Genomic DNA, 23,339 nt, shown 5'->3' with positions numbered 1-23,339 from the left:
CGCTTAAAATATCCGCTTCGAAATCTAACGGTAGAAATTTTTTCAAACATGTTTTGTGTCGATACTGGAAAATGTTATTTTTGAAAATGTTGGCAATGCTTCAACGACACATCGATATGCCTTGACATCAAACGTATTCGTAGGTCAGTTTTGTGAAAATAATTTGACAAATCGCAAAAACATAGCGAGAACCTCTAATGATTACAACATATAAATATTTATAAAATCGTGTGTTCTGTGTGAAACACGTGATTTTCCACTCTGGCCGTATTTTTTTTGCATATCTTGAGATTGTTCGATCTAGGAATGAAGCAACTATTTGCAAACCGGTAGTTTACATAAATAGTTTTTATCAAGTAACAACGGATCATTAATCATCGTTGTCCGATCACGATTTCAATGCACCCGTTCTGAGAAGGATATCGAACTGATTTTAAAAAATTAACCATCAAAATAACAATCTTAAATTCATAACTGGTTCAAACTTTTTTGATATTGCTGAAAATCGAATCGCATCTCACGTGGCATATCCTCATCCTTTAAATTTCAGGCTGTGCGGGAAATTCGGTGGATATGATTCTGTATTTCTAGATTGTAGACGTATATGTACGTTCGCAAAAATGACGACCATTTTCCGTATCCGTTTATACTACAAAACTACGGGCATTAAAATTCTTTTGTAATTTGTGCGATTTCTTATTGGCTTTTTTTCTAATTGTCTTACAATTAAGCGAAAGTAGATAATGTCGTCCAACTACCAAAGTGATAGAAACTGCCGGTAGATACTCCAAGACATATGCAAAGTATACATATTAACGTATGTTGGGTTGTCAGCAATCTGGCGTTCAATAAATTAGTCTACCGACTGTTGCTATATACCGGTTTTTCGTATTAGCGGAAAGCATTTCTGATGATTGGCGCATATCAGATAGCTAACGCTTACTTACCATCGGAAAACAGTCGTTAATGCGGAGCATGCCATTCATCATAACAATTTGCTACTCCAGTGATTCAAAATGAAAATTTGTTAGTGATGGTAATGTAGACCTGCCTGATAAGAATCCGTCAAATTTGTCGTGACCATCCGATTAAAATGGCAACTGAATATTAGAATTACAATCTCGTAGTCTTTACTAGCCGACAAAAATCATCCGCGTAAAGAGAAACCTGAGTGAGTACGTAAACCAGTTTTACTCGCGTATGCCTCATTTGCTGCGCCCTTTGACGCAAAATAGATTTTTGAAATTCATTTTCGAGATGACTTGCACGGCAAGTGCAGGTCGGTTATCTACCCATACTTCTACCGTAGTTAGCGTCGCGAAAGCACTGAGTGACAGAGTATATTCTTACCATACACAGACTTCTATATATAGGCAGAAATCTGTGTTACCATAGCAAAGTGCGACAGAGCCTTGAAGCAAGCGGATCATAAGCGGAGCAGGCTGCCCTGGTACGCACCGTGACTGGTGTGAAGTGAGCCGTTCGAGTCCTAATCGATGCTGAAAAAATCGACACAGCAAATCGACCTCAACTCGATATGATTCGATATTTTCGATATAGCCGCACGCGCAAGGCCACGACGGCACTCGATGTCACGTATAATTCCCTCTAACTGACCAACGTACGCAAATGAAGATTACATTTCGTCAATATTGTAAATGGTGAATAAAAATCACAGTTTTCACTCCTGTGGATGCTTGGAAACCGTTTTGATCTTATCGAATAATCTGTATCATTTCATCAGAAAGTAAAACCGTCTGCTACATGATGCGCCATGTTCGAGCCACGTCCTAACTTCATGGCAGCGGCTTCGTGTTTAGGTTTACAATAAGTATATTTCATTTGACATTTTAATCCCTGTTCTAAAGACCGAAACAATTACAACAATCATCAAACATGGTAAGTTCAATAATGGTTCAGTTTGTATCTATAAAATGTATTTATAAGCCGTCGAACCAATGCTAGCCGATTATCCTTTGACAAACCCTTCACCGCAATCTTTTCTGCACTTCACACGTCAAACCTTTCTGACAGCTTTTTCCGCTATAAATTTCAATTGAATGTATTTTCGCACCTGCAAAACGATTTCCAAATCTTTCTTCAATTTATGATAAACACTCCCAAAACAAAAACAAATCTCAAGTATGGATTCACTAAATTTCACCTATCTTATGATTGAGAATAAATCCCCTGTACGACCTCTTGACGCTTGAAAGCTGCAAAAATTTGTGTTCGATGCCATACCAGCCGTTTTTCGAATACTGGCGTCATTCGTTTTTTTGTAATGTAACTTCTTCAATTGTAGCCGCTGCGACTAGACATTAAACGCAAGCTGACGGCGAGATCAGACAGAGTAAAGAGTGTCGATCTTCATCCATCTGAGCCATGGATGCTGTGTTCGTTATACCAGGGAAATGTCAACATCTGGAATCACGAGTCACAGACTTTGGCAAAGACCTTCGAAGTCTGCGACCTACCTGTCAGAACAGCAAAGTTTGTTGCAAGAAAAAATTGGGTCGTCACTGGCTCTGATGATATGCAAGTTAGAGTTTTTAATTACAACACATTGGAACGTGTTCATGCGTTCGAAGCACACAGCGATTATGTCAGATCTATCGCAGTTCATCCCACCCAACCGTTCATCCTTACCAGCAGTGGTTTGTATTATTTCATCAAGTTTTTTATGTCGCTTAAACTGACTAATGAAGTCTATGTAGATGAAATCATTGAATGTTCAAAATATCTTTATTATATTTAACTACAGACGACATGCTGATAAAATTATGGAACTGGGACAAAGCTTGGCTCGGCCAGCAGGTCTTCGAGGGCCATACCCACTATGTCATGCAAATTGTGTTCAATCCGAAGGACAACAACACATTTGCCAGCGCATCTCTGGATCGCACGGTAAAAGTCTGGCAGCTCGGTTCATCGACGGCAAATTTCACCCTCGACGGACATGAGAAGGGTGTGAACTGCGTAGATTATTATCACGGAGGTGACAAGCCTTACCTTATTTCCGGAGCTGACGATAAGTACGTCAAGATATGGGATTACCAAAATAAAACCTGCGTCCAAACCCTTGAAGGACACACACAGAATATATCTGCAGTGTGCTTTCACCCAGAGCTGCCGATTGTTTTGACCGGTTCAGAAGATGGGACAGTTAGAATTTGGCATGCTGGTACATACAGGCTAGAGTCGTCACTTAACTACGGCTTTGAAAGAGTTTGGACGATTTCCTGCATGCGGGGATCTAACAACGTCGCCTTAGGGTATGACGAGGGTAGCGTAATGGTCAAAGTCGGTAGAGAGGAGCCTGCCGTTTCAATGGATTCTTTGGGCGGGAAAATTGTATGGGCAAGACATAGCGAGGTGCAACAAGTAAACCTAAAAGCACTGGGAGAAGAGGCCCAGGATGGAGAGCGGCTTCCGTTGGCTGTCAAAGATATGGGAGCGTGCGAAATTTACCCACAAACTATACAACACAATCCAAATGGGAGATTTTTGGTTGTTTGCGGGGATGGTGAATACATTATTTACACTTCGATGGCTCTGAGAAACAAGGCTTTCGGACAGGCATCGGAATTTGTATGGGCTGCTGATTCGAGTCAGTATGCTGTTAGAGAAGGAACAAGCTCTGTGAAAATCTTCAAGAATTTCAAAGAACGGAAAAGCTTCAAACCCGATTTTGGAGCCGATGGTAAGTTTTCGCCTTGAATCAGCTATGGATAGATTTTTCGTAATCTCACTGACCTCGAGTAAAATAAACGACTATATACTTTGAATAATCCCAAAATTACTCCTATACGTTCAATTTCCTATTGTTTTAGGCATCTTTGGTGGATTTATGCTGGGAGTATCTTCCGGCTCTGGTCTTTCCTTCTTTGATTGGGATTCCCTAAAGCTGATTCGCCGCATCGACATTCAGCCGACGCACGTCTACTGGGCAGAGAACGCATCACTGGTAGCGCTAGCGACTGCCGATCAATACTTTATTTTAAAATTCCATGCAGATGCTGTTAATAATCTGCCAGAAAACACTGAAGATATCGAAGATGCATTCGAGGTAAGTTCACACGTTTTTTAATCAATACCTCACCCTCATGCTACAATAGCATTAATCATATCCAATTATAACGATGTTCCAAGTACCGTAATTATGGTCAATTTATCTAAATGAGAATACGAACTTTTCAGATGGTCGCGGAAATGAGTGAGGCAGTGAAAACTGGTCTCTGGGTAGGCGACTGCTTCATTTACACCAACAGCGTAAATCGAATCAATTACTTTGTCGGAGGCGAAGTCGTCACCATATCACATTTGGACAGGCCGATGTATCTGTTGGGTTACGTTCCACGAGACAACAGGCTTTACCTATGTGACAAGGAACTCTCTGTGGTTTCATACTCTCTCTTGCTATCCGTACTGGAATACCAAACCGCAGTTATGCGAAAAGACTTTGAAACCGCTGACAGAGTGCTGCCAACTGTACCAAAAGAGCATCGCACCAGAGTGGCTCACTTTTTGGAGAAACAAGTAATACTCTCATTCGTTTTTTCTCAAGCTCAGAAATCTTAATTCACAATTACTATGCACAACGAAAAGAAGCAGCAGAGTCCAGTTTCTATAATCCAAAATTTTTTCACAGGGTTTCAAAGAACAAGCGCTGGCAGTCTCTACGGATCCAGAGCATAGATTCGAATTAGCTTTGGCACTAGGTGACCTTAGGACGGCGCATGATTTAGCAAAAGAAGCTAGTAGTCAACAGAAATGGCGACAGCTTGCAGCCCTTGCCACTCAAAAAGGCAAATTGCGTTTGGCTCAAGAATGCTTGCACCACGCGCAAGACTTTGGTGGCCTTCTACTACTGGCTACAAGTACCGGCAATGCTGGAATGATAAGAAAACTTGGCGAAGCCGCCGACGATTCAGGAAAAAACAACATTTCGTTTCTCTCGAATTTCCTCCTTGGAGATATCGACAAGTGTTTAGATATCCTGATAAAAACTGATAGGATTCCCGAGGCTGCATTCTTTGCGAGAGCCTATGCGCCCAGCAAAATATCTTCTGTGGTAAAATTGTGGCGTGAAAAATTATCGATCGTGAGCGAAAAGGCTGGACAGAGCCTGGCAGACCCAGAACAATACGAGAATCTCTTTCCCGGATTTCGAGAAAGTCTCAAGGTTGAACAGTTTTTGAGGGACGAAGCCAAACAGACCATACCAGCAGCCGCTTACCCGTCAGTCAAGGTAAACTCTATAATTGTGTCAAACTGCGCAACGATATGGCGACAAAGTCCAACTACCTACTTTTCTTATGTCTACATTGAAAAAGTTAGCTGTTTCGTATAAAATTGCAGAAACGTTACGATCACACATGTGAGCATTGAAATTATCGAGTTTCCTTCAAAAGTCTATCTCTTCGCATTGTCTTGCCCGTCATAATTTTAGTTTCAGTATTTCTCAAGTACGTTAGCACGTCCTTCAATTCTAACATTCAACAAGTAGTAGGAAATCTTACATAAATTGAGAAATTTAAATCAACTGGTATTTATAAGCTTTCGATTTATTTTAAAAATGAAAAGTTTTAAATTGTGTGTGATAAATTCGCGAAATATTGGTACATATGAACAACGTTATGATTATGATAATAATTCCAAAGACATGACTGCAGGACTGAATTCACCGTCACGGAGCCGATACTAGTGATAATTGAATTGTAGCGATATGTTTATCTCAAACTTAACCCACACGTATCGAAATCCAATTAAAACAAATATATTTTAGATTGTATCAACAATAAATAATGATTTATTTATACATCTGCACGTCAAGCACCAATTTGATATTGCAAGGATAGTTAAGGCGTCATGCCAATTTGACTTCAAGTCTTAACGGAAAGGTACCGATATTTGCAATTCGCTATTTTGTGAGTTTGCATTTCTATGTACCGATATGAATTAAAGAAAAATAGAAGGAAATTTCAAACTACATAAATGAATATGAATCACTCATATTAAATGTCAGGCCAATATTCTCAATAACTGTTTCAAACAAAGTTATCGGTGTGGAAACTTGGACTCTATGATGCCACAGTTCAAAAACATCGTAATATAATCGTAAAAAATTTGCCATAAATATTTGGAATATCGTGTGTATTGTAACCAGAAATTAAGAAAGTCAGGCTATGTATAAACGGGCTCTTGATCAAGAACAGTACAAAGATGTAAAGTGCTGAGACTTTGTATAATGAATCCTGACTAGCAGTATCAGCCATCAGAGATATGACGAAATAAACTGCTGGGAACTGGTTTATGGTGATTGTACCGACTATAAATTGATATTATACTTATGTAGCGCAAATCATCTCACTTAAAGAAACCTACCGTCCAAACCAATCAACCTGAAATCTCTGGCCATAAACATAATAACAATAAGAATTCGCTGTTTTGCAGATCACATAAGATTTTTTTATAGGCATTTATACCCACGTTATAAAATGTTAACACTAAGCTACCCTTTTTAAAGACAGTAGATACGCTCTATGTGATCTCTGTATATTACTGATGGATTCAAAAGTAGGTGTGCAAATTTCAACTCTGAAGCAGGCTGGATTTTTTTTTTTTTAGCTCAATGTCTTTCAAACCGACTTGTCACCACCTCTCGACTACCACCCCCATTCAGCTAATAAACTTTTTTGTTGCTGCGCATTATCGCGTGTTTGATAAACACGACATGCCCAAAGACAAATAACGCAGCCGTCTAGTTCATGTTGCCTGAACATTAAAATCGTTATCCCGCCGTTCATACCTTGTAACGTGCAAAAACTTGACAATACCGTAATAAGTTGATAGGTTTTATATTGAAAATTGTCCACTAAACAGTTTCGCAGCTCTCTAATGTACGTTCTTTATGTTTTTCTGTATCTTCGGTTGGGAGCCACTTCACAGCGAAATACTCACTGTACGATTCTGTTTTCTCTTACAGCCAAATGTCGCCCGCAAACCTCTGGACGAAATGCAAGCGGCCGAAGAGGCTGGCAACTTCTTCTATAGAGGTGAACTACTTCCAGGAGCTTCAGATGAGCCCGAGCTCAAAGACTCGGGTGATCTTTTGGCCAATCGACTGGTAGATCTTGATATTAGCAAGCCAACTTTCATCCCTGCCCCAGCCACAAACCAACCTCCGACAAGCCTTCCAGCTGCTCCGTTGAAACCCTCTGTAGCCGCACAACCTCTGGTACCGCAACAAGTCACTAAACCAGCAAGCACGACAAGACCATTAACCGTAGATGATGACGACGACATAGATTTTGACCTCGAACTTGATGAAAATATCGATACCACTGTGAGTACTGCTATTTCAATATCTGTTATATTATCCTTGATTTAATTTTCCGTGAAATCTGGTCTAGTTGAGCATATGCCATCTTCTGTAACAGAGGGAATATAAGTGTTTAGTTCTGATTACTGCAATCAGATTTTCATTTGCATATGGGTACAGGACACATTTTCTTCAGAAATGGAAATTTCAAGTTATTCCAACGAGCAGTCAACTTTTTCATATCGCACACGAAAAAATGTTAAGTGCCGCAAACTCTCGTTCAAAAATGTCAAGAATTACAATTTTACTCACTGCATGCGAAAATTCTATCACCCACTCAGCCTGCTCGTGTAATAAGACCCTTGCAGAAGTGGTGGAACCATTGAAACAGCAGGTTTCAAGCATCAAGAAGGAGGAGAAAGCGCAAAGGCTTCTTTACTCAAAAATCTTGTGCGTACAAAACGCCTATAGCATAGAGATGAAATCCGATTCCATGAAACTAATTTCCAAGAAATACTAGGATGCATGGTATCACAAAGCTTTAGTGATTCTCAAACCCGAAATGAAAATGAAAGTAGCATCAACACCTGGTATCCTAGCGATCCATAAACGAAACGGATCAATTTCTGACCATTAAAAAACCATTACGAGTAGTTTCATGCAGCTTGGTTGTCAAAACAACAAGTTAACCGGATCTGAGTTAGCAACCCATGGGGCTAAAGCAAAACGCATGACTGAAACAATTTGTCCTACGCCTCACCCCCTTCCATATGAGTTGTAAATGTCACTGAGGTGAATTAGTGACCGGATAAGGTGACGGACTGCCTGCATGCTTATTCCCAGTCCTGAGCAGTTCTAGCGAATGGGAGAGGAAAATAAAAATAAAAAAGAGTCTGCAATTAAACGATGTTTTAGTGCCTTTAATGCCGTTATAGGCTTTGCTGTAACGCTAGAAGGGTGTAGAATTACCAAAACAGACTGACTGTACTGACCAGGAGAAGCAGGTATGCAAACCTATACGAAGCTACTGCCTACCTGCGACTTTAAGGTGAGGTAAAAAAAAAATAAAAATATACACAGACGTCCAGTGCTACATTCCGTCATCAACACGGTGCTCCTTTTTTCCAATTATTTTTGCTTATTTTTTCTACTCATCTAGTGGCAGGATTTGTCTTACTCTTGTTTCGTGTTAACTGAGCCAATTTTTTTTTTCTTCCAGAGTAATAAAAGATTTATTAATTGCAGTTAGCTCCAAGACAGCGAGGAAAAAAAGGATGGTGGTAGCTCATTGTCTTAAATTGTAATAGAAATCTGCATAGTCTTTTAAACTCCTCTTTCCTTTCTCCTCTTATTTTTTATCATCGTTGCCAAATCAAATACAGCTTTAGTTCAATTAACAAATCAGAAAAGACGATGGAGAAGGTAAGATAATTTTAGCAATTGAAATTCTTGGGGTTTGACGTTATTCTTCTTCAGATTTATTAGACCGGGTGACTAGGTGACTCGTGCGTATCGAGAAACCTCGGTGTAATAACGTGGGGCAGAGCGTGACAAAACATAGGCTAGCGAAGGTAAACGGGATCTTCGCCTTAAGGGTGGGTTGTTGTGGAAACAAGGCTGTAAACAAAATATACCTTGACTACCGTCGAGTAAACATATAGAGGAGAAAGTCTGGGATACTTTTAGCCTCGTTTGTATCAGTTACCTGCTCTGCTATGGTTCTAATTATCTGATTCTTAATTCTTACGACCTCCATTTGAGAAGCCGTCGCCAGTGAATTTCTTCTTTGTAATTCAGATAATTTACTTATGTTGCGCTTGTTTTTGTTGACTACTCAATTGTCTTGCAATTCTAAAATTTTATTCGTTACTATTTTTCAGGATGTAAATTTGGACGATGACTTGCTAGGAGAAGACTAGATAGAAGAAAAGTGAATCCTCTGCAACTGCACACGCTAATCTTCAAATTGTTTTACATACATCTCTGCCAGAATACCCCGAGGTGAACTCATCTCATTCATTCCCTGCTACAAGCACTTTGAAGTATTAATTTAGAGAAAATATAATATACTGTACAATAAATGTATGTGAGATATTTTTCACGTAATAATATATGAATAATTATTAAATTTTACCAAAGCGAAAGGAAGATAGTTATACGAAAAGAGAAAGAGAGAGAGAGAGAGTGAGAGAGAGAGAGAGAGAGAGAGAGAGAGAGAGAGAGAGAGAGAGAGAGAGAGAACAAGGAATTATCAAAAACGGAAACATAAATTTGTGTTTATTGTTGAAGTTTTCCAAGTCTCTATAGTCTATGTAGTGCCACTCTCATTTTGAAAAACTGTTCTGACTGTCTTCATAAACGCATCGTTCACTGTCTTTAGCCAGAGAAAACTTCTGGGACTTCCGGTGAGTTGGATAGAGGCTAAAGTGTTTTGAATACATAGGCTTCTGTAACAGATACACCTACCTGGCTGTTTATAAAATAATATTAAACCGTACAATGCGTTGCATGTTTGTTTAACAAACGTCTTCGGTAACCTGGCGTCACAATTTATACCGCAACTTACACGCTTCGTACAATATCTCTTTCCGCTCCCGATGACGATATTCTCGAGGATTGATCGCGAAAGAATTACAATTTTCTCACATGCTATCACATGGTACACTATTAAACGGTGTTTTAACACTAGGTTTCGCCCTGGTAATATGATGGGGAAAGAAACGTGAAATGCTGAAAAAGATTTAACTGCCTAATATTTGATTTGAATGGTTTTATTTAAAATAGGCATTTACAATGTAAATGGCACTTTGCGTTGAACATTTTAAGCGTTCTCAAAGTAACTATTTACATTCACCCATTTAAATTATGTTTTCTTAAGAAATTTTCATTTTAAAGGGATGTATTGAAACATTTTACCCAGCACTGTAAATATGTGTAAACTTTAGAATCGCATGCCTCGAAATTTCCAGAAAAAAATACAGGAAACTACGTAATCGCAGTATCGAAATAACAATGAGAATCGAACTATCTGAAGTGAACCATTTTTTAGACCAATGGTACATGAATATTTATTTCATATTTTCTCTCTAGCCGTACTTTTTGTAAGATTTTCGATACAATAATCTTGCGCCCAAGGAGCCCCGTGTTTAAAGTACACGATAACACTGCAAATCCATGTGATATCAAATTCTTCCGTTGGACTCTAGTGATTTTCAGCTAAATCCTCCGTCATTACCGCAAAAGAATATCAATTATCTCGAATCGATTTCAGAAGTGAATATTATCCCCTGATCATCGCGCCCGACTCGAGCGAAAATTGGTCAAGCTGCGGTGATCGTGGAAATTCTACAAATCTGTAAAACAGAATGAAACGTTGAAGCGTGTATCCGTGGCATGCGCTGCGTAGGTTTTGTAATCCGTAAATATAAAACGTGGCATGTACAGGCCCACACAAGCTACGCAGATGGATGTATGTACGTATGTACCTCGGAACGGGAGCCGGTAGTTGCACGGCTGGCAAAACAGTGCAGTTAGCACGACGCGTACGTGCTCGATACCCGGGCAAAGCATGGAGGAGCAGAACTCGAACGGAGCACCGAGGCACGCCTGGTACCCGGGTAAAGTGTATAAATTAATAGGCGGCCAGAGAGGATTTGTGCGTGCCACGCGAGGTGCCCAGGGTGCCGGAGTGCTCGCGCTGCAGAAATATCCGGGCCGTCGGCGCAGCTTGTTTGCCGCAGCCACGGTCATCGGGGTGCTCGGGCAGGCCCCCGAAGCCAGGCGTGAGCTGTCCGTCTGCTGATTCTGCGATTTTCCATACTGGAACTCAGCGCGCTTTCGAGGCTCGCTTGAATATTTTTTTCTGCACGTCACAAGGCACTTATGTGCTTATAAGGCAATCGCAGGAAACTGCAAACGAGGTTCGATGAATCATAATCTCCGTGCGATGAGACCGTCGGAACTCATCTGGATTTTAGTGGGAAAAGATATTGCAACGGCGACGTTTGTTCTCTCAGTGTATCCACGGTTCTCGGTTTACGTACCTAGATGTATGTCAAGAATGACCAAAGATATTCGATTAAATCGATTATTTTAAACAATTAATTGACTATAATCGATTATTTTTGCACCAATTAATCGAGTATAATTGATTATTTTTGTAAACTCGATTAACCGCAAGATTCGATCATCTTTCCTGACGATTGGTTTTTGTTTTTTAATCCCATCAACGACGCAATACAATACCAATTTATGTGATCGAAGTATGAATTATCATTGTCTTACTTACCAATAAGTATCTATTTGATACAATTAATGAAAGGTAAATGAATATTTTTCTCTGAAATTGGAAAATATTTTGAATGAAGCTATAAATTGTGAAAAAACTTTTCCGCTTTTAAGACTGCATACCGAAATGACGAAATTTTGGTTCTAAAAGCACCATTTCATAAAAACATGAAACAATCGATTGATAGATTATTTTTAGCTTGGTGGCCATCGCTAATATACACGTATGTATAAAAACTAACCGATTCGATGATTCATGGCGAGCGATATTCTTTCTAAAATTTTATTATATCTTTATTGTTTGTTTATTTTCTCTTCCATTCTTTGTGGGAGTGACGGAGGAGGGATCAAAATCGTCCGTTCGACAGCGGGCACAATTGGAAGGAATATACGCGTTTGAAGAAATAAACAAAATGAAAAAGAGATGGAAGGAAAATAAAAAAAAAGAAAAAGAAAGGCAAAGGCTTCAACGACGAGGAAACTAACACGGACGAACGAATGAACGAAGAAGTAACGTTCGCCCGCACTCAAAAATAGAAATAGCTCCGTTGACACCCCGCTACAAATTGCCCGCGTCATTGCAACGCCTCGCCTCGCCTTGCCTCGTCGACTACCGAGGGAAAGAGATTAATAAGAGAAATTTCGTGCCAGAGGAGATGTCGCTAGTATAATTAACTAATACTACGTGACGTAATGATATGTAGAGGCTTGGCGACGAACGGACGAATGGGACATGCTGCCTGTCTGTTACGCTCCCTTTTCCAATTCCCCAATGTCCTGGTCTTCGTCGCCTTTCTCGCATCCATGTCGCGTCGTCGTTAGACTCTTATATCGAAACAAAACAATTACGAAAAAATCCAAATCGTATCGCAACAGCTCACGTTGCTGTAACAACAATTAACAACGCGATGCGAAGCATTAATTTACTCTCACCTCGTCATTTTGTATAATTGCTTCTCGTGTTCCGAACAGGGAACGACGGGTGAACCGGAAATTCGTGTGAAACAGAAAAATCAAGAATCAGTTCGACCAAATCTTCATAAACAAAGTTCGATCTATGGGAACGCTTTCATCGACGCCACCTGTGTATAATATTCCATTCGGTTGTTGTTGACAATTGAAAAGAAACTGAGAAGTCTGTGATGAAGTGTAAGGAAATCTAACGACGAGAGAAAATATTACCTATACCGATAAAGCGTCGATAAATCGTGAAGCCATATACGATAGTCACATGTCTAAGTGTCCCGTGGGGCTCTATAAGGCGGTAGTTGCCTCATATGAGAGTTGAAAAGAAGAAGAAGATGAAGAAGAGGAAGAAAAAAAAAAAGTCCCTGCATTTCCGTTAAACGTTCAAGTGCAGCGACCGTATATTTCGTGCCGTAGTACACCCTGCGTACGGTCTACGAGTTCGTAAATATTTAGCCACGCGTTTAGACGCCGGTGTATCGTTATGACATCCCGGCCAGCTCCACAAACAAATCCACTGAGCTAGACTCGTGTATATAATATTGTATGTATACCAATACGTTATATCGAAGCTGGCCGGTCCGAGAGTTATTTATGGTCCCTGTTATGCGCTCAGAGTCAACGAAGGAGCATATAATATAATATCAGGAACAGTGATTCCTTGTACTACCCCGGAGTCCGGAGACTGCGTCGAGGAAAAAGGCGCGTGACGTCACGGGGAAGGGGGATTGGTTTCCTCTCGCCGTGAAGGAATAATCTGCAACTGTATATCGCCGAAAGTTTCTTCACATTATTGTAAAAACCTGAAAAAGAGATCCTTCTCGATTCGCGCAATTAAGACTATGGGAGTCATGTTAATGTCACTGTGTCATGTGCAGAGGTAGATTTTTTCATACATTGTTCATTGACTGACGCGGTCACTCTATAGAAAAGATGAAAAATGAGAGTAACCGAAACGGGGGGTAGGGGGGGGAGGAGATAATGCTGTGCTGCTATTTTGTTATTAATTTCAATGGAAAAAATTCTAAAATGTTCTTGTAACTATGAATAATAAAGCTCAAACCAAAATTACTTCAAGTAAAAAATAAATTCCAATCCGGTGATAAATCCGTATATTTTTCGCGGGAAATGTATTTGGACCTGAGTGCACTCCGGGCAATAATGGCTAACGGGGGCAAAGTGACGCGAACCCGGGGTTAATTAATATCTACGTATCCTGACGATGCTCGGCTCGCATTACACGGTTCACCGAATCCCGGGTCACCCGGATTTCCGAGGGTGCAGATACGAGCGACACGCGATCCGGATTTGCTTTCGTTTCGTGAGCTCAATTAATTATTATCCCCGACGGCTGGCGACCCTCGATCCCATCGCGTCTTCCCCGAGGCAGTCGAGGTGCTGCACGATCCTGTAATCCAAAACATTTCCAGGATGTTCGGTGTATCGGCGAGGCGGAGGCGGCAACGAGCCTCCGTCCAACGTCGACACCTCCGGATTCGACGCCGCGAAGAGAAAAATGAAGAAGAGCCCAGGGAAATAGAGGAAATAGAGGAAATAGAAGAGGGCGAAGGGGAGGACGAAACGAGAATGATCTGGAGAGAGGGAGGCGCACGTGCACTGCGTGGAATCCCGTCGCAGCTAATAGTCGCCTAAACGGTCCGCACGCCTGCCTGTCGTCGTACGTCACTCTGCCCTCACCTCGAGAGCCTCGTCCTCAGACTCCGCAGCTTCTTCGTCTTCTTCTTCTTTCCTCTCAAACTCTCCGCTACGGCGAACGATTATACCACGAACATAAGTATAGTCGCGATACTCGACATCTCTAGAAATATACCTGCAATTTAAGACTTCTGTTATAGTTTCGCTGGTGAAAATTTCTATACTATAAACTAAGAATTTTTACAGAAATTGGATAATTTCGCATTATTTCTTACAAAATTGTAAACATGCATGTACAGTTTTTCGTAAGGAATCGTTAATAGTTTTCGTTAAAAATTATAGTACATTGTAGATTATTTTTTCTACAAATTTTTATGAGAAACTATGCATATTTAGAATTTTGTACGAAATGTCCCAAATTCCCTTAAAAATTCGTAGAGAATCGTAGAAATCATTTTCACCAGGGATTCTTTCGTATTTCGATGAGACAAGGATATAAAATACACGTCTGAAAACGAACGGCGGTTTCCACTTCACTCGGTTTCGGCGTCAATTACCCCAGGCAATATTTATACGGTCGTATACCTCGAGAGAGAGCATTTGGAAATGATAGTAAATTGTCAAAGTCGCGCGCCCTTTGCCTTCGAAGATAATCAGCTCGAAGATTCACATCCTTATTTTCGACCCTCGATTTAACCCGTGGAATATAAATTAGTATAACGAATTTACTGGTGATAAGGAAAACAAAAAATCATTGTACAAAGCTGTATTTTTGCAAAATCAAGCGCAATTGCAGTTGGTTGGTTGGTGGAAAGGCGTGCAGACAGCGGTTGCTAATCTCCCCGGGATTTGGTAAAGTTTGAAAAGTCCCAGCGATCCAAAACCGAGATCAGAGTCAGAGACATTCTTCTCACTCAGCTGTCGGCCGTCCTTCAACGACTTGGCTCTCGACCCCGATGGCTTCTCTTCCGTTCCTGCGACAGTCGCGACGTAACTCCGGAGAGTGCGGAAAGCGGACCAAAAAGAAAGTGAAATAATTCCGTGCGTGCTGTTCGTATAGGAGCAACGGTAAAAAGCTGAAAATACTGTCACGTCAAATTGGCCATTAGCTATGTAGCATTAAGTAACCTGTCCGTCCCGTTTAAATGTGTGGATAAATTCAGGGTAGAATAGAACCGTCAGCCGAAGCGAATACAATGAATTTCAACTCTATTGTGGTATATAAATTGTAAAGAGTTTGTCATCAATTCGGTTTCTACTTAGGAAAAGCGAGAACATATATGTATAATTGGTGAAAGGATGGAAGAAGATATTTACACCTGTGATTATGGTACAATTTACAAAGTTCTTTGAAGTCTGATGCTGACTGACCGTACGGCAATTATTACCATCACTGTTATAACTACATGATTATTTCTTTAAATTACATTTCTTGAATTCAACCATGAACGTAAAAAAATTGGTAATCGTTGCAGTCTCCTCATAGGTACAACCTAACGTATAATGGCTTCTCTAAATCTAACACTCTTTCAATACAGCGAAAATAATTTGCCCGTATTCCAATTTTCCAACATCCCACTTCGTTTCAAACAATCGTCAAGATTATTCCCCCTTACATTATTCACAAATGTACGCAATGCGGATCAAAGCAACTGCAACAAATTATCCAACAATTATATGGAAAAACAAGTCTAATCAAAACTATCACCGTTGAGTTGAACACCAGCGTATTGCAAGTAATGTCGGCGAACGGCATAATATGCTTTCAAAGATAAGATAAATTGGCGGTAATTAAGACAAAAGCGTTCGTGTTTGCATCGATGCTTCTGTTTTCCGTTTTCTAATATTTAATTTCCCGGTCTTGTTTGTATTCCTTGAAATCCGCACATCTCGCAAGTTTGAAAATATCCTCAACCCGTTGATCCCGAGGGTGAAAGCGGAGATGGGGGTGAAGGGTTTATCTAGATTGTGAGGTCGCACCTCGGAACGATTCACCATTAACGAGCCCTCTTTCTCTCTCTTTCTCTCTCTCTCTCGAGAGAGAAAGAGTTTACTTATACCTACTTTGTATACACCGTGGAAAGACGTGAGAAGTCGAAACGGATCGAGGGATCAGGCGTCAAGCTGAAGCTGTAGGAAGGAGAAGGAGGCGAGAGCAGCGTATATTTGTGTAAGCTTGCACTAAAGCTATCCCGTGTTTATCACGTGTTTATGTTCGGAGTGCCGCATAATTATCAAACAATTGGAGGGAAAGTCGGAAATACAATTCCAAGAATCGGAATATGAATTCTTGACCGTGTTCGTTATGACTTGCAACGTATAACTCACACCTCCGTGCGTATATAATATTATGTGTATTGGATCGACGCCCTGTACCTTCCGCCTAAACATGCCACCCATTTAGTTTGATTGCATACACGGCATATCCATTAATAAGCGTCCAGCCCCGTTATGCGAGTTTGATATCTTTGTACATTCTCCAGCGAGTCAAGCACGAGTTGAAGGGATCACGGTGACTTTTTTTACAGCTTAAACTGACTAATATCATACCTGTCTTCGGGTTTTGTTTTTTTTTAAGAAAATGAAAACACTCGGAGCTGTTGTATCCACATCAAGGCTTCTTCGAGGTTCAGTCCAGTGAAAGAGAACGGGCATCAGTCAGCCATTACACCTGGAACTGGTATCTCTTCCTGCGGTGTCGGCCGCACCAATGAAACACTTTCACCTGCCATGACCCTAAACCCCCGTCTAAGTGTACCTGATCAGTTGAAGCCAATGGGAAAGCCCACGGAAAGATAGCAATGGAGTCGGCTAATCGTTGTCGTTTAGATACCGTAGACCTCCTAATCGTGAAACGCAATCGAGGCGCCGAAACCGTCATTGGCATTTGACAATTCAGTCGCGATTTTAGTCAACTATCGTGCGATTACAGGTGTATAATTGTTGCGATAGGTGAAGATGGCGGTCAAGAGGAGGAAGTTAAAATTAGAAAAGGGAAAAGGTAAAAATGACACAGGAGCACTGGAACAAGGAGATGATCTTGAGGCGTCGGTGACAACCGACGATTACACCTATACTTAATTAAGCAATATTTTACAACGCAATCAGCGTGCAATCTGCGGGCGTATCCACGTGGTGTTGACACAGGAGGGCTGCGTGTTGTTCGTTTATTGAGGATATAAATTTTACGAGGCCACGTGTTTGGTAAACATCGGTTTATAAACACTCCCACCTATCGGCCCACTCGCAATCGGCCCAACGTACCAACGGTTACTGACTCACTTTCTCTCTCTCTCTCCCTCTCTCGCGTCGATCGTGACTTTTGCACGAATCGAGCCTTTCGGTTTCACTTCCTTCCTCCTGCTTCTCTCTTACAATTAATCCCTCCAGCTCCTTCGCAGATTTGGACTTTATTCGCTATAGTTGTTCGCATGTATATTCAGGTACCATTCTCACAACGTCCTCTCTTCATCCAGACATTCACTATGTACCATTATCGATTAAGATATGGTCGCACTAACTTTCCATTTGAAATCAGTCGAGAAAAGTTTAATATCTAGCACGAACAACGGCCGTTCTTTACCAATATATTGTTAATTTGATTTATGTAATTTATCACGACCAGAACACGATTTTTCAGTCAATAAACTGTTCAATATAATCACTGTATCGAAAGGAGTATCCAGTTGGTATGTACGAAAGGTTTAAACGTCTACCGTGAGTGTATACATTACCTGATAAAACCGTGAATTCGTGTACCTCAATCAACGCATCGTCTGGTAGTTGGTCTGCAGTGAAACATTAAACAACTCTTGCAAAACTATTAAGACGACGATAAGAGAAACCCCGAGGGTGAGAAGTAACTTGCAAAATGCGTACGCGATACAGTGTAGATACGTACATTACAATACCTTCGTATATTCACTTTATTCACGATATGGACGAACATGGAACGGAAAGGGGGAGGAGGTGGATTTAAAACAAACACCGAGGAGGCTACTATAATCCTTTCACGATAAATAATCTGAACTTTATTGTATACCCTTATCGCTAATTTATAAATGGCTGGCGGTTGCGATATTACATGTCGCATGAAAAATGTTTAATTTTTTTCTATATGTTCGTTATGTTGAATGTTTGTAAGTAACTGCATCTGACGCAGACAATAATAACTATTTAAACGATGAATGAAGACAAGAAACATTTCCTAGCATGCGTTTAACGGACGCGTCTATAACGATAACATAGATGATTGTGTTAGGTTTTACTAATGTTAACCCTTATATACTAACGATTTCAACTTAATTTAACGTTAACGATCATTCCAGCTGCGTCGTCATGTGCAGTATCTTTGATATTACGTTACATCACGTATAACAACATCGATATCTCAGTGTGATTGAAACGATTACGATGTGAATGACGTTTTATATTCTATAAATTTACATTTATACTCCAACTTATCGTTAATCTAACAGTTTTCTATTCAGGATACGTTGGATATATACGAGATATGAAATCAGCCAAGGCGAAATTCACTGATTTTTATTTGATGTTAGGAAATTAGCCTTCCTTCTCCATAACAACACTGATACCCGACGATCCTCAGTATCAAACCCATTCTACTGCTCAAATATTATACATTCATATACAATAAATATACACACATTACACGTAACAGGATGACCACGGGCGAGTCGCATCTTCTCAACACCTGATTGGCCAAAAACTTGAAATTATCCCTCGAGTCTTTTTTACTTTTCATAAAACATAGGTGTCACGCCTCTTGGTTCTTTGGAATAGTAGAACTTATGTATAGATGGAAGACAATTCGTTTGGACCTAACCGTGTCGAAACTGACCAAGAAACTTTTCTTCGAATGAAACGGATCTGTTGATTTACGTTTATAGGAAATGAGAACACAAATTTTCCGATAAATGTTCAATGATGTAGACTCACCGGGCACCGACTCAGGGATGCGAAGACGCGCACTTCAGGAAGAGCAAACGCAGTGCCACAGGCAGACATGATTTAACGGACCTTTTCTCATCTGCAGGCCATACTAACTATCCTACAACTTATTACAATACGGACGAAGTGCATGTGCATTAGTGATATCTATTTCTTACGTTATAACTTACATGTATAGTGGTTACGTTGGGGTCTACAAGTTCACATGAAACACTTTTGACGGGACGGGAAGTCGACTCCGGTAAATCCCGAGGAGGAGACGCTCGACGACGTCGACGATCCCACCATGCTTCCGCCGACGCCGACCGTCCCGACGCCGCTAGACGTCCCCGTTGTACTGCCAGGCTCCTCCTTGACACAGACTACTGAAACACCGCAGGGTGAGAAAATTTACAAACAACATATTTATTTGTCTTTCATTCCATTTCCGAGTATCCAAAAACCGACGATTCAGAGACATGCTTTCCCAGAGTTCGTAGCATGTGTAGAAATTGGTGGTGTAAGAGCACTGAATCTAGTACGCTAGGATTTTTTCCATTAATGGATACCTACCATCCGGCCAATAGGGAGGATATCTGGTGGACATGGGGTTGGAGGTCATCCCCGTGTCGTGCCTCCTGACGCAAGCGGTGAAGCTACTCCCGAATGAACCACCTCCAACGGATGATGGAGAGTTTGTCCCGGCGCCTGGAACATCCAGGTAATTACCTTCGAGGATATCTAGTAACAGCTTTGATAGACGATCGAGGAATAAAGTGAGGGTCAACTGGATCGGGGTAAAGACTTACTCAGGGAGGAACTAAGCTGGCTGTATCCGTTCATCGTCGATATCTGCATTGATTGGACTGGCTGCAGTTGCGGCTGAAGCTACAAAACACAGAACGGATATTTTTTAGGTAAAGACGAGCGGGATGGAATTGAAGAAACGATGTGGTGGCGCGCGAGTAGCAAGATTGGAATACGACGAGATGGTTCGAAATGGTTGATTCTATTGGGATTCAAGATGTGCCGCTAAGGTAAGCGTACCAGTTATTGACCCTGTCCCAATTATTGACCTTCTTTGGTTGTATCCGTTTGATCCTGATTGCAGTGCCTGACACTCTAGCGATTGGTTTTAGTCATCGAGAAATTCGCAATTTGTTTCGTCAATGTATAATTTCGGAAAATAAGATGGTCGATCATTGGGTCTCAACGTGTCAGTAACTGGTACACTTACCTTAAATGGTCACGACGAAGATAAGCGATATCCTACTTACCGCCTGGCAGGGGGAATACGATAGCTGAGGTTGTTGCAGACCCCACGCAGCACTGTAATCAGAGAAACGATGCTCGTAAGAAAATTTTCCTAATGATAAAACACTGCCGTCGGCTACAACGCACATTACTGTGACGAAATCGAACTCTGCCATTCAGTCCGGATAAACAATGATCCGAACCACTGAATCATATTGGTATGTATATATATTATGGATGTGATCACAGTATTCGAATTACAATTGCGTCCCATCACTTCGGGTGATGAATGCGTAAAAGAACACGTTATCAATGATCACCTCAACAACACTTTCGAATGAACTCGGAGCACATTATATACGACATTCTGGTGCACCTTACCTTGGATCGTAACGCGTGTAGGCTGGTGGATACGAAGGGGGAGGATGAGCGAAAAGATTTCGCGTTGCATCTCCAACGTGAACGTGAGTAGGTGCGAAGGGTTCGCCAAAAAGGGTTTTATGGTAGGGTGCGCTACGGTAGGGTCGCTTCATTCTTCGTCGCCGTCGGTAATTCCCGTTCTCGAACATGTCTTCGTACTGAGGATCTGAAAGACATATTTTATCCTGATCAAGTCTTCCGATCAATACGTTGATCCCAGTTCAAAGAGACCCTCGAATGACTTTTAATTTGATTGATTATGTCAAGATTTCGTTATTGAAGTTTTACAGACAGACATCAGACGACTGATCCATTTCCGAAGACCATCCCAAAGATCTTTGACTTTGAAGTTTGGTACATCGAACAAGCGAAAGAGACAAATTGAGTTCTCAATGAGAAAAACAAAAAAAAAAAAAGGTAAAAGAATAACGTCCGTCTTGAAGAGGAGATGATTTAACGGAGAGAAGATGGAAGCCGACTCGTGAGAGACGGATACAGCGAATGTCTGTGAAACAGGCATGAAGCAATTTTCTTGAATAAATGAAACTTCGAAATGACGGACGATGAAAGAGCGATTCAAAAGTTGAAAACGTCTGACGTAACACATACCCAGGGTCCAATAGTTTCCTTTCCGTTCGCCACCGCCCTCCCTTGGTACCTTGACGAAACACTCGTTGAGTGACAGATTGTGCCGAATGGAGTTCTGCCAGCCCTTCTTGTTTTTCTCAAAGTACGGAAACTTGGCTGTAATGTAGGCGTAAATCTCGCTGAGCGTCGCGCGTTTGTGAGCGCTGTGCTGAATGGCCATGGCGATAAGGGCGACGTAGCTGAAGGGGGGCTTCGTGCTGGTACCTGAGGCGGATCCGTTCGACCCCGAGACCGTCAGGGAGGCTTCGGATCCCGTCGTCGGGGTCGAGGGCGCGCTGGGCGTCGATACGTTGCTGTTCGTCGAGCTGAGCATGGCCCCGGTGGGCGAAGAGCCCTTCTCGTCGAGGTGATGATGGCTCGAGTGCATCGCAACCGCCCCCGACGTCGGGCTCGAATGGTTGTGCTGGCTGTTGGTGTGATGGTGGTGGTTATGGTGGTGCACGTGATGCCCGTGGTGCAGATTGTGACTCCCGGTGTGGTGGTGGTGGTGGTGGCTCTGAAGCCCCGGCAACGTACGGGACAAACTCGACCCCGAAGAATCGACCTCTTTGCCCGAACTTCCCATGCAACCGCTTGCCAAGTCCGACACGAAACTGTTCACTGTCGACGGAGAGGATAATCGGGGTGAGGATCATATTGTATTTAAACATTTTTTAGAAAAAATTTTAATGCGAATGATGTTTCGGTCCTCATGGGGGGGTTCATACGTGAAAAACAGGCATCGGCTGAAAAATTTGAAAATATGTATCGTAGGAACAAACAAGGTTGTAATAAGCGCTGGGTCGTCGTCAGAATGTTGAGAGTGAAGAAATTTTATTTATTTAGTGTTCTTTGGGAAACATTTTATTGTACGGTGATTAATCAAAGATTGTATTAAACGGGAGGAAAAATCCGTTGACGCCTTTTGCGAATCGGATTGGCGACGAGGAGAAGAGACGTTACTTTTACATACGTTATACGAGGTTGAGAATAATCCCCTTAAAAAAAATTCATTATATATCCCTGATTGGTTAATTCGCGTCAGATTTTGGGTAGGGGTAAAAAACTAGAATTGCCGATTGATAAAAGGACTAGAATATCGAAAATTGTGTTCGTGTAGAATTTAAAAATGTGGAAAGTTCAAGCATGGAAAAATGAAAATATAGAAAGTTGAAGTACAGAAAAACAAAATATAGAAAGATCAAAACATGGAACAGCAAAATCGAGAATCTTCTACAGTTTGGCATTATATGTTCTGACCTTTGAATTCTAACATTTTACTTCTCCATACTGCGACTTTCAACATTTATACATTCCATAAATCGAGTTTTCCGTTCTTTGAAAATTCGATATTTTTACCATTTCCATTCACCATTCCCATTCAATAACGTAGCTTAATAATTTGCGAATGTTTTTCACGGTATCCCAGATAATAATAACACTTTTCAATTTTCAATGATAATATTTTCGGATTTCCAAAGAAACTTTGGCAAATTGTCAGGCTTTTTATTACACGTATGTACCTTGCTTTAAACGGTGTCGCAGCTTTGTTCGCATTTAACGCGAAAAAGAAAGTATAAAATAAGAAACGGTACAATATAGCCTGTATGACAGAATTCTCGCGTTTCCCGGAACTATTTAAGTATATGTAATAAATTGCTTTCTTTTATCTTATTTTCGTATAGTAATATAACATCTGCAGACACAAATGCAGCTGCGCCTCTTCGGAAAAAGGCGTCTTCGCGTCGCCTCGCCTTTTCGAAGACTGCCGCCATAAAGCTCAAAGCTCGTCCACCCCCCTATCACGCTGAAATTCAAGGTAGGTCGCTCGACTTCTCGCTATTTGCGTTTTGTT

At 41.1% G+C, this 23,339-nt stretch overlaps 2 protein-coding genes across 6 annotated transcripts in view; one reads left to right on the top strand and one right to left on the bottom strand.

Annotated features, from left to right (window-relative positions):
* The first annotated feature begins 1,557 nt into the window (after positions 1-1,557).
* LOC124179729 (coatomer subunit beta') lies at positions 1,558-9,464 on the top strand. Its single transcript, XM_046564430.1, has 8 exons — positions 1,558-1,899; positions 2,306-2,657; positions 2,765-3,703; positions 3,834-4,069; positions 4,201-4,539; positions 4,652-5,251; positions 6,989-7,348; positions 9,205-9,464. Exons 1-8 carry the CDS (start codon positions 1,897-1,899, stop codon positions 9,241-9,243), a joined length of 2,868 nt encoding a protein of 955 aa, XP_046420386.1. The 5' UTR covers positions 1,558-1,896; the 3' UTR covers positions 9,244-9,464.
* Positions 9,465-18,242: 8,778 nt separating this feature from the next.
* LOC124181155 (forkhead box protein D1-like) overlaps positions 18,243-23,339 on the bottom strand; it is a 31,764-nt gene continuing 26,667 nt past the window's right edge. For 3 of the 5 annotated variants that reach the window (XM_046567436.1, XM_046567439.1, XM_046567440.1), the window contains 6 exons: positions 21,467-22,105; positions 20,819-21,023; positions 20,461-20,512; positions 19,993-20,071; positions 19,757-19,912; positions 18,243-19,569 (listed from right to left, as the gene is read on the bottom strand). In XM_046567436.1, coding sequence (XP_046423392.1) covers positions 19,406-19,569; positions 19,757-19,912; positions 19,993-20,071; positions 20,461-20,512; positions 20,819-21,023; positions 21,467-22,105 — 1,295 coding nt within the window. In that variant the 3' untranslated portion in view covers positions 18,243-19,405. The remainder of the gene's footprint in view (positions 19,570-19,756; positions 19,913-19,992; positions 20,072-20,460; positions 20,513-20,818; positions 21,024-21,466; positions 22,106-23,339) is intronic. The other 2 variants (XM_046567437.1, XM_046567438.1) reach the window with 2 other exon arrangements.

Source organism: Neodiprion fabricii, chromosome 4, assembly GCF_021155785.1.
Source record: "Neodiprion fabricii isolate iyNeoFabr1 chromosome 4, iyNeoFabr1.1, whole genome shotgun sequence".
Classification (NCBI taxonomy): domain Eukaryota; kingdom Metazoa; phylum Arthropoda; class Insecta; order Hymenoptera; family Diprionidae; genus Neodiprion; species Neodiprion fabricii.
Note: the sequence above shows the minus strand (reverse complement) of the source record. Positions and strands in the feature narration are given on the sequence as shown.